This window comes from Trichosurus vulpecula, chromosome 3, assembly GCF_011100635.1.
Source record: "Trichosurus vulpecula isolate mTriVul1 chromosome 3, mTriVul1.pri, whole genome shotgun sequence".
Lineage (NCBI taxonomy): Eukaryota > Metazoa > Chordata > Mammalia > Diprotodontia > Phalangeridae > Trichosurus > Trichosurus vulpecula.
The window spans coordinates 307,907,321-307,919,483 of record NC_050575.1 but is presented as its reverse complement, the minus strand read 5'-3'; the positions used below and the strand labels follow the sequence as shown (position 1 = coordinate 307,919,483).

The 12,163-nt window shown below is 38.8% G+C and overlaps 1 protein-coding gene across 1 annotated transcript in view; it reads left to right on the top strand.

Moving 5' to 3' along the window:
- KCNU1 (potassium calcium-activated channel subfamily U member 1) overlaps window positions 1-12,163 on the top strand; it is a gene marked incomplete at its 5' end in the record, with an annotated part of 434,479 nt that overhangs the window by 154,425 nt on the left and 267,891 nt on the right. The window contains 1 exon segment of the mRNA XM_036750000.1: window positions 10,445-10,536. Within this exon segment, the coding sequence (XP_036605895.1) occupies window positions 10,445-10,536 (92 nt within the window).

Sequence of the window (12,163 nt, the reverse complement as noted above, 5' to 3'; positions counted from 1 at the left end):
TGTAACATATATGATACATATGGAATGTATGGAAGATAACATAAGAGAGGAAGGCTCTAGTGGCAGGTGAGCACAGAAGACTTCCTAAAGAAGGTGAAATGTGAGCTGTGTCTTGAAGGAAGCCAGTGGTTCTAATATTCAGACATAAGTAGGGATGGCATTGTAGTTATGGGAAACAGCCAGAACAAATAAACAGAGCTGGGAGGTGCAACACTTTGGGTGAGGAGACTGGGTATCAAATGTGAGGAACAGCAAATAGGCAAGAATAATGGGTTTATAGAGTATATAGAGGAGAATAAATTGTAAGAAAGTTGGAAAGATAGAAGGGCCCAGGTTATGAATAACTATCAACAAAGGGGTAGCTAGGTGGCCCTGTGGATAGAGTGATGGGCCTGGAGTCAGGAAGACTTGAGTTCAAATGTGGCCTCAGACACTGAGGTCTGTGTAACCCTGGGCAAGTCAATCCAGTTTGCCTCAGTTTTTTCCTTCTGTAAATGGAGCTAGAGAAAAAAATGGTAAACCAGTCCAGTATCTTTATCAAGAAAATCAACATCAACAATAAAAATCAATAAAGAACTTTATATTTAATTTTAGCTGTACTAGGAAACCTTTGGAGTTTAGTGGGGGTGGAGGTGAGGGTGGGAATCGATCACATGATCAGACAAGCACTTTAAGAAAATCACTTTGACATGTTGTAGAGGATGGACTGGAGAGGAAAAGAGACTTAAATTAGAGAAGTCAATTGCAAAAGTTCAGTCAAGAGGCTATGAGAACCTGAACCAAAGTGCTTACGTGAGTGGAGAGAAAATATTGAATGAAAGAGATGTGGTAGATATAGAAATTATAGGATGTGATGACTATTTATATATTTAGTATGAGGGAGAGTGAAGGGTTAGAAGATAACATCAAGGTGCTGAACCTGACCAACTGGAAGGATGGTGGTCATTCTACAGAAAAAAAAGGAAGTGTAGAAGAGGGTCAGGTTTAGGAGGAAAGATAATGAGTTCAGTCTTGTTCATGCTGAATTTGAAATGCCTGTGGGAAATCCAGCAATAAATATCCAGTAGACAGAATGTAATATGGAAATAGAGGTCAAGAGAGATGCTAAAGCTAGATATATGCTTCCAGGACTCATCTATACAGTGGTGACAAATCTCTGGGAACTGATGAGATCACCAAATGAGAAGGAAAAGCAAAACCCTGTAACAGAAATGCATAAGCAAGCAAAACTAATTCTTGCATTGTCTGTGTCCAAAATTTTATGTCTTATTTTGCATCTTGAGTCTTATCAACCCAGGAGAGGGTGGTGTTTCATCATCAGTCCTCTGGAATTATGACTAGTACTTGCATTGTTCTCAAATCTTTCAAAGTGTTTTTTCTTTATATTTTTGTTGTTATTGTATACTATTATATAAAATATTATCATAGTACTACTCATGAAAGTCTCGCCAAATTTCTCAAAGGCCATCCATTTAGTCATTTCTTACAGCATAATAAAATTTCATTATATTCATATATAATAATTTGTTTAGCTATTTCTCCAAAATAGGTGCCTTTTAGTTTCCAGTTATTTTCCACGACAAAAAAATGAACTGCTATAAGCAATTTGTACATATGGATCTTTTTCCCTTTTTTATATATCTTTTTGGGATCAGAGTGAACTGTGTTTAAGGTTTTAAGGAAGGAAAGAAGGAAGGAAGGAAGGAAGGAAGGAAAGAAGAAATCTAGCCAGTAAACCCCAAGTTAAGTGGGAAACTTCTGGCCATCAAAATTTACCTTCCTTTGGAGAAGAGAAGGAGAAGGAGAAGGAGAGGAAGAAGGACAGGGAGAGGAAGAGGGAGAGTCCCTTTTAAGGCAGCTCTGTCTACTCACGGATTGTGTTTGTCCTTCATTTTTGAAGAGCATCATGATATCAGGGAAATGATGACATGACTTGCAGTTGACTTTGATTTGAGAGATGAGGGCTGTGGAAGGTTACCAGCCTCACTTTCTCATCCAGAGCCATCTGTATTCAGTGACCTGACATTCATTAGGATGACTGGAGATGACCCAGGATGCAATGAGAGACCCTGGCCCTTTTAGACTCAGGCCTTTTCATGTACTCACTTAGAGTGAGGTAATGCCCATTCAGTGAATAGGACTCCTTAAGAAGTGACTCAAGGGATGGTCCCTTTAATGAGAAAAAAAATCAAGCTGGGAGGTGTTTCAACAATCAGGCTAGCAGCTTCCATGGGGGTGTAAGATCCACCAACAACCAGCACCCAGAAAGCTGCCAACACAGGTTCTTTGATCTGCTTTTCTAAGGAAGGAAACTTTCAGGGGTTAACAATCTCAGTTTAATCAAACATACAAATATCATTCACAGTTCAGGGAGAAAAGGTCAGCCCCCTGAACTTCAAGGCAAATAAAAACAGAAATTACAAACATCAACAGACAGACTTTGTCTGATTCAAATCACAATACATAGTTACCAGAGAAGAACCAACATCTGACTTGTAAAGCTGGGGGGCAGTTGCAGCTTACCCAGAGTCTCAACACTCCTTCCATGAGTGTGCCCCAAAAATCAAATGCCAAGCTCTCCTCAATTATATACAGTTTGGAGCCCTGAGCTGCTCTGACCTCACCCAGGCTGGGTCTGGGAAAGTTCTCCATCCCCAGGATCACATCATATACAAATCAATGACTCCTAATTATCTCAGTGCTGAGAAATACTCCAAAACAAAAAGATCCCACTTTATCTGCCCCACTCAAAGGCCAGAATCATTAAAGGCACTTAAGAGAAGAAAAGCAAAAAGTCACACCTCAATTACTATTATGGGAGGGGAAGACCCTCAGGGTTGCTACCATTGACATTCATTCTGAGCCAGGAGGGCCCAAAATAAAGCCATTAAGTGGAGCTTGGGTAAGGACCTATTGTGGTCCAATGTATGAGCTTCAGAGTGAACTGGGTTTAAGGTTTTGTGAAAGGGATGGATGGATGGATGGAAGGAAGGAAGGAAGGAAGGAAGGAAGGAAGGAAGAAATCTAGCCAGTAAGCCCCAAATTAGGTGGGCAGCTTCTGGCCATCAAAATTTGCTTTCCTTTGGAGACAAGAAGGAGAGGAAGAGGGAGAGGGAGAGGGAGAGGGAGAGCTGAGTTACCAAACTAGCTGGGTCCCCATTCAGGCAGGTAGGTCTACTCACAGGTTGTGTTTGTCCTTCGCTTTTGAAGAAGACCACAGCATCAGGGAAATGATGACATGACTTGCAGTTAACTTTGATTTGAGTGAGGGAGGGCTGTGCAGGGTCACCAGCCTCACTTTCTGTCTCCTTCCTTCCTTCCTTCTTTCCTTCCTTCCTTCCTTCCTTCCTTCCTTCCTTCCTTCCTTCCTTCCTTCCTTCCTTCCTTCCTTCCTTCCTTTCTTCCCTCCCTCCCTCTTTCCTTCCTCAAAACCTTAAACCCAATTCACTCTGAAGGTCATAGATTGGACCACAAAAGCTCCCTGCCCAAGCTCCACTTAATGACCATATTTTGGGCTCTCCTGGCTTAGAGTGAATGTCAATGGTAACTGTTTCTTTTTGCAACAGCAACCCTGAGGGTCTTCCCCTCCCAGCTTGATTATTTTTTTTTTCTTTTTTCTAATTAAAGGGGCCATTCCTTGGTTCACTTCTTAAAGAGGCCTGTTCACTGAATGGGAGTTACTCACTCTAACTGAGTACATGAAAAGGCCTGAGTCTAAAAGGGCCAGGGTTTCCCATTGCATCCTTGGGAATTTCCATTCTTCCTGATGAATATTAGGTCACTGGATCCAGATGGCTCTGGAGGGGAAAGTGAGACTGGTGACCTTGCACAGCCCTCCCTCACTCAAATCAAAGTCAACTGCAAGTCATGTTATCACTTCCCTGGTGGTGTGACTCACTTGAATAGAAGGGTTCAAGATTTGTAGGATTTGTAGAGGCAGTTCTTACTTCTCTATTCCATCTGCTACTAAGCCCCTTATCGCAGTACATTTTGTATAGCTCCTTAGTTGGAATACCATCTATTATTCTAAAAATCTACTCCTGCCGTCAACAGAGTAGTAAACATTTCTTTTCTCGTCACTCTATTCTGACATTGAATTGGCTGGATATTCACTCTTCTCTCTTGGGGAAATTTATCTTTTTCCCACTGTCCTAAGTCATTTAAGTGTGAAATCTTATCCAGCACCTCTGAAAGAAGGTTCCCTACTTTCACAATTAGCAGAGTCAGAATTAGGTGTTTATAAGTAGGGAGAGCCATTTTATTTATTTTTTTTTGGCAGGGCAATTGGGGTTAAGTGACTTGCCCAAGGTCACACAGCTAGTACATGTGTCAAGTGTCTGAGGCCAGATTTGAACTCAGATCCTCCTGACTCCAGGGCTGGTGCTCTACTCACTGCACCACCTGGCTGCCCCAAGGGAGAGCCATTTTAATGATCAAATTTCTATGAGAGACTCCCAAGGGAGTATTATCATAAAATTCATCATTCCCCAACATAATAGCAATCTTCATTACCTCCTCCTTTAACTTTCTCGTACAGTCCCTAAGTGAATACCAGAGTCTATCTGCAGTAGGCCACACAGACTCAGCAAGATATTCTCTATTACAACCTCTTGCAGCTAAAGCTAACAGATTGGTTGTTTGGTTACCTCCTTGTAAATGATAATCCCTAAAAACTTGCTGTTCAAAAGGATTCTGACTAATACTTCTGAATCTCATATAATCCACAGTATCAGCAGATACTCCTGTGGCCCCTTGCTCACCGGTTCTCACCCTCCAAGATATTAATGATTCTCCCATTCTCTTGGTGAACCTACTCAAGATGTCTGTGATTTCCTGCTGTGTAAAATCCTCCATCTCTCTGAACACTGTATTATTATCTTGGGTTTCTTGCCTGCTTTGCTGTATGTGGCACACTGCTGTTTGAGGAGCCTGTTCTGATACTGTATCATTCTCTGGCTCCATAGCATCGTACCACAAAGTAACATTTCGTGCTTCAGCTTCTGATATTGTTTCATCCTCTCTAGACCCTGTCTCCCTGTCACCATGGTAACCAGATTGGCTGCTAGACTCAACCTGGGCTGAACTAAAAGCACTCTTGACGTCCTTGGCTGCCTCTGTCTTCTAGCCAAATTAACAGCAAAATCAGTAGATTCCTGAACAAAAACCTGTTGTTCTGCCACCTGAGATTCCCCATCTTGCTGTGGTAAAAAAGTAATATTCTCATTTGAGCTAGATTTTTCTCTGTCTCGGTTCTCTCTCATAACAGCCTGTCCCTGCTTTCATATATATGATACAGTCAGTAAAATTCAGCCTTGTCTAGAGATTGTTGTTGGCAGTTCTCTCCCTGGATTAACTGTACTTCTTGCAACATCTTTCCAAATCTCTAGGTTCTCCCCCTGTAGCTTCTGTTTCCAGTCCTCACACAATCCTGTGCCTTTAGCCCATTCCCTTGCTAGGGAAGAATAAGGTACCTCCTCCTATCCTGGGGTAACCATTTCTTCCTCTAAAGCCCTTTCACCTCCAAATAGAGATCTTATACCTTGTGATCCTGTTCATGACACCAAATATGTCAGCGAGGCAATAATCACAATATAGATGATAATTATCAAAATGCCTGTGCAGTTCTGTATTGCAAAATATGCGAGACTCTTCACATAGAAGGTAGAAGTAAACCATTTATTCAGACACCAGATAACCAGATCCCACAACCAAGCAACCAACTCCCACAACCAGTAGGCTCATTTTATCATAACAGCAAGGAACTTAACACACGATGGAGCCTTGCCATCCCAAAACCTGGGGCCTCCCCACAATCATACTCACACAGCACAGCACGTCTGCTCTTTCCCTCAGCTCTAACTGTCATAACTGCTCTTCTAGCATTTCCTGCGACATAATTTCCTTTTCCTCCCAGCAAGCTTCTCCCACCACATGTGATTTAGGCTTCCTGTGATGTATGCAGGTCATGTGGCCTATTAATGGGTGGGAAAAATCTTTAAATCTAAATTGCTATAACATTCGGCCCCAAGGTCTTTCTTACACTTTACATAGGGCAATGGGATAACTGGTGTCACAGAACTTTACAAAACAATTTAACAAGGATAACACAAGATAAGCATATAAAACAATGTTATCATTAATGTAATAGCAATTTAGATTTCAAAAATGAAGGACAAACACAACAGTCTCTGTGGGTTATAGGTCTTATAGTGATTTAGCTAGATCACTTCATAGCTCCACCAGCAGTGCATCAATGTACCTGTTTTCCTGCAGTCCCATGAACATTTGTTATTTTCCTTTCTTTACAATTGTAAGTTTATGGGTATGAAGTGGCTCTTCGGAGTTGTTTTAATTTTTATTTATTTATTAGTGATTTGGAGCATTCTTTCTTATGATACTTGACAGCTCTTCCTTTAAAAACTACATTGTGTTCATATTCTTTAAACAGTTATCTCTTCAGAGGGTAGGTTTAATTGTTAGAAATTTAAAACAGTTATATATTTTGGGAAAGAGGTATTTATCAAAGAAACTTCTTAGAAATATTGTTTTCTCCAACAGTAATTTTTCCCTTCAAATTTTAGGTACATTGGTTTTGTTTGTGCAAAAATTTAAAATTTTATAAAATCAAAATTATCCATTTTCCCTTATGTGATCCTCTTTGCCTACTGGTTTGGTCATGAACTTTTCCCGTAGCCATAGATATGAAAGGTAATTTCTTCCTCGATCCTTTAATTTATTTATGATGTGGCCCTTTATGTCTAGGTTGCCTATCCATTTTGGAGCTTATCTTGATATATGGTATGAAATGCTGGTCTATACCTAATTTCTGCCAGTCTTCCTTCTAGTTTTCCTGGTAAATTTTTCTCAAATAATGAATCCTAGGCCTAGCAGATGGGGTCACTGATTTTACTGAACACTCCACTACTATTTTCCTTTGTTTTCATATGTTATGCATGTAATTTGTTCCATTGATTAACCTCTTTATTTTTTTTTTGCCAGTAACCAGTGCTTTGATTATTACTGCTTTATAAAACAGAGAAACCACCTTCTTTCCCACTTTATTATTTATTATTGGTCATGGGAGTCTTGACCTTTTTTCTTCCAGATGAATTTCCTTATTAATTTTTCTAGCCCCATGCAGTAATCCTATCATAATTTGATTTGTATGGGATCGAATGAGCAAATTAAGTAGTACTGTATTATCATTTGTTTTATATTAGTATGATCTACCCCTGAATAATTAATATTTATCTAATTATTTAGATCTATCTTTATGTCTGTGGAGTTTTCTATAGTTGCATTAATATAGTGGCTGAGGGTAGCTTAGTAAATAGGCAACAAATTATTTTATACATTCTATAGCTATTTTGAATGGTATCTTCTTTCTATTTCTTCCTTCTGGGTTAACTTCTTGGTTTAGAAGGGACTAAAAATCTTTGGTTATTTGTTTGTTTAGGTTGGTTAGTTGGTTGTCATCCTTTGTTTTCTAAGAGGACCAAAATGACATCACTATGCTAGAGTCAAGTTTCAGTGTCCAACTGTGGCTGATCAGACCAATCTGAGCTCAGAATATTCTACCATAGGTTGGGCACAAATAGTCTATGTAAACTTTTGGGATGTATCCTCTAAATTTGTGCATCCTGCATTTCTTTTGAGCTATTTCATAGCTCATAGAGCACAGCACCTTCTCTGATGTGGTCATGCCATGCTGAGTGGTCCTGTGCCAGTGTGTCCCATGTCATACAATCAATTCCAAAGCTCTTAAGAGACACCTTGAGAGTGTCCTTGTATGGCTTCTTCTGACCACCATACGAGTGCTTGCCCTGTCTCAAGCATTAGTTTCTGGACTGGGAGTTTATGTTTGGGTCAGACTCTGGTCTTGTACTCTTGGAAGGTGTGAGAAGGCCCTGCTTGGTTCTGAGTTTGGTGGCCAGTTATAGTCTCCATCTTCTTTAAGAGTTTTTTGGCTTTGTCTCCTGATGTGGCTCAGGCCCAGGCTGCCTAAGTGCTGTTCTGACTTTGTCTGCCATTGTGTGTGGGGCCCTTACTCTGGCCTTGTCTCCTGCTGTGAGCCTGAGATGCCTGCCTAGTGTTTCTACCTATTCTGGCTTACCAGCTCTCATTGCTTCCCAAGTATTCTAGCAATCTTTATATTCAGTCCTGGACTAGATCCCACTTGAAAAGACCTTAGCTTAAAAGAGCCAAGGTCTCCCACTGTATCCTAGCCCATCTCCAGTTGTTCTGATCGATATCTAGCCCCTGAACCTGGATAGCTCTGGAGGAGAAAGTGAGGCTGGTGACTGCACCGCCCTCCCTCACTCAAATCAAAGTCAATTGCAAGTCATGTCATCATCTCCCTGATGTCATGGTCCTCTTCAAGAACAAAGGACAAACCACACACAATACAGATTCAGTCCTGGCATTTCTAGTTATTTCTCTTTTGTTTTCTTTATCATTGTTCCTTCTGACCATTTTTAGATCTTACCAGGCATTTGTAAGAGTTGTAGGCTTTTCTACTCCCATTTCAAATAATCTCTTTATTCCTTTTAATTAAGGTCTACTGTTCTAGAGCCATATTCCAATAATAGTTCTCATATAGTTTTAAGTTCAAATTTGCTTTCTTACCTTTGGGGTTTTATGTGTTTGCTATATATAGTTTGTTCATTTGTTTAAAGATGTCACACAGCTAGTAAGTATCTGAGACCAGATCTGAAGTCAAGTCTTCGTGACTCCAGGTCCAGCACTCTATCCACTGAGTCACCTAGCTGACCACAATGGATATAGATGGACAGTTTTCCATCTCCCTTTGTAAATTAAAGCCATTTTTATTATATTTCAAGACTCCAAACAAATACAACCTGTGCATCCTTTGTTAGATGTATTCTGTCCTTAGGACCTGTTAGTTAAAAGTTTTAAACTGTAGTTCAGAAATCCAAATTTAATTTTTAGCTATCATCTTCTTAATTAGCTCTTCATTTGTCTCCAGACTCCAGGCTCTGTGTTCTTTCTATACTATAACTCACCTTCTACTATTTGAATACCATCTCTACTACTTTTCTGTTTGACCTCAGGCAAATTACTTAACTGCTATACAACTCAGTTTCCTCATCTCTAAAATGAAAGCATCGAAGTAGATGATTCCTAAAGCCCCTTTTAGCTTTAAATCCTCATACTAAAAACCCTTCAAGGAGATTTGGAATCTTTCTCTGTATAGGCAAGGAATAGTTAAAGAAAAGGTAGTTGTACACATTAAAACATGCCAAGTTTTCTCAGAGAAGGGAGATTTTCTTGTACATTTTTGTGATGACAGAAAAGTTTCAATGAGTTTAAAAATCTTTGTAAAGTCATAAAATCAAAGTCTATCTCTATCAGTTGCCAGGGAAGGGTATGGGGGAATGGAAACAGAGAAGAAAAATTAGGGCATTTCCCTTTCCCAACTGACACAGGTAACCTTATTCTCCTTTATCATTTTTCTTTCATTGAAATAAAGTTCTTCTCATCATAAAGGGTAAAGAAAGGATGAGATTTGATGGGTTACTTCCTCATTTATCCTTTTGCTCCCGGAGGAGTAAGATAAGTCCTTTACAAGTCCCCTTTGACCTCAGTTGGGGTATACACCAATACTTGAAGTGATGGAAATAACAATCCCATTAATAGGCAGCTAAATGCACAGTGGATAGAATGTTCAATCTTGAGTCAGGAAGACCCGGTTTCAAATCTAGGTTCCAACAGTTACTAGTTGTGTGACCTCAGGCAAATCACTTGACCTCTTACTGCCTCAGTTTCCTTACCTATAAAATGGACATACTAGCACCTATCTCTCAGGGGTTGTTGTGAGGATCAAATAAGAAATTTGTCATGTTCTTCGCAAATCTAAAGAATTATATAAACGTTCACTGTTTTTAACTATTTAATATTTTAGTAGTTCCAATCCCACCTTCTGGTTTCTAAATATAAACGAAGTGCTCCATAGTATCCTTCCTGACTTCCCTTCCCCATCACCCTTGAATTTGACCCTATCATTTCCCAAAATTCTACTTCCTTTTATTGTTCTCTCAGAACACCCAAAGATCTTTTCCAAACCATAAGCACTCTGGACAAAATTCCTGTCTTGCCCCAAGCCATATAGATCCATATTTCCCCTCCTCACCCTAATTCCCATAGGTATTTTGCCACTACACAAAGACCATCCCTGGATTACCATTAACACTAATGGTGTACCTTTTTAAGATTGGATCAAATCAAAAGACTTGAAGATGAAATGCATTTGTTTGGCACCCCCAAAAGAATTATCATCCATAGTTTAGAGGAATGTTTTAGGTATTATGGACATCTTTCTGAATAATCTGGAATTATGAAGTATCATTAAGATGTATTAGCAACTTTAACATCAAGGTCGCATGAGAGGAATAATTACTAAGGTTATATCTTCTTGTCATTTTAGATGTTATTTGCAAATTATGCTCCTGAATTTTTGGCAGCTTTAGCAACAAACAAAAAATACACTCATTCCTATGGAGTGGTCAGAGGGAGAAAGTAGGTATTGTTTTTTGTTTTGTTTTGTTTTTGTATATGTGTAATAACTCTATATTTAAAATTCTAAGCTAACAATTCGAGGTGAATCCCTAAAGTTGGTGAAGCCAGTGGGGTCTTTGCTTTGTTTTTACTAACAAGGGAAATAATTTCCAAGAAAAGTTACAGTGTATAAAATTTCAAAATGGGTTAATTTTTAGTGATTAACACAAATCTCCAAAGAGTATGAAAAGTTAATGGAGTTTTTTTTTACTCAATCATAAGTTACATACATCTTAAAACTGGTATTGCATACAGATAGTGTTTCCATAGTCATGGAATATTACGTATTATATAAAGTCCTAATTGTATATTACAAGTTACCCTTTATGCTTGAAATGCTCCCTCTTTTCCCATCTGCTTCATAGAATCCTTTGCTTCCTTTAAAATGCCACTGAGGTAGCTTTGTTTTCCCTAGTTGTTAGTACAGTTATTCCTTCCACATCACAACTTTTCCCATCCCAGTTTTGACATATCTCAGGTCAGCATAAGAAATTAAATGGGAATTTTGGGGGAGTTTTGTGGTAGTGGCAAACTACATTCAAAGGCCAACAAACAACACAGAAAAAGTTTAGAAACTCAGAAATGCATAAAATATATGTATAGTATTGTATAAAATCAGTATATTTTATCTTTTAATACCATCATAATTCATATTTCTTCTCTGGTACCAGGAGAGAGCCAAAAAATTTTATGCAGATTCTCCAGACTATGGGGGCACAATGTCCCTAGCCTTCACAACATGGAAGGGATAAATGTATTCTCTGCAGCATCCAATTACTCAATATTTACTCTGTGTGAATACATGTACACATATGTATATACATACATATCTAGATAGGTTATAGTATGTATATATGGATATTTATAAATGATAGAGAGACAGACATATATACTTGTCTGTTAGTGCCATTTCCCAGGAGTGAAATTTAAGTTCCTTAAGGGCAGAGAAAATTTTATATTTGAGACTGCATTATGAAAGCCTAGCACAATACCTATCATTTAAATGGCATCCAACGTATATTTGTGGAATTGAATAAAATTCAGTGTTTCACATCATCTGTAGTTTTCAATACTGTTGGCATCACTTATTCCAACTTAAATCTCAAGCCCTCTAATCTCTAGGAAATCTTTTTGAATTGCTGTTACCAAAGCAACTGTCAACTGGTGGCCAACCTTCCAGTAATAAGAATCTCTATCTGCCTTGTCCCTACACACCATACAAACAGTCCATTGCAGGTTCATATATGACAATACCTTTCCATCTTGATAGCACCTGCAAGATCTTGTGATTCATTGGTGTAGTCTTAGACAACTCATTGCCATGTCCACACTGCAGTGAGACATTAGAATAGTTCTTCTGTGGAAGAATTCTCCTTAGGTCACATTATTTTCACACATCCCAGTTATGGTTATATGTAAATGATCTATTGTATTGACCATATGTAAGCCAATCATAATTCAGTTTATCAGATTTCAATCAGTCAAGCCAATACAGTCACCACTGAGCTTGGAAAAGGAACAAAGCAATTTTAGGGTCAGAAAATCAATTCAACAAATATTTGTAAGAACTTACTCTCTGTGCTAGTTT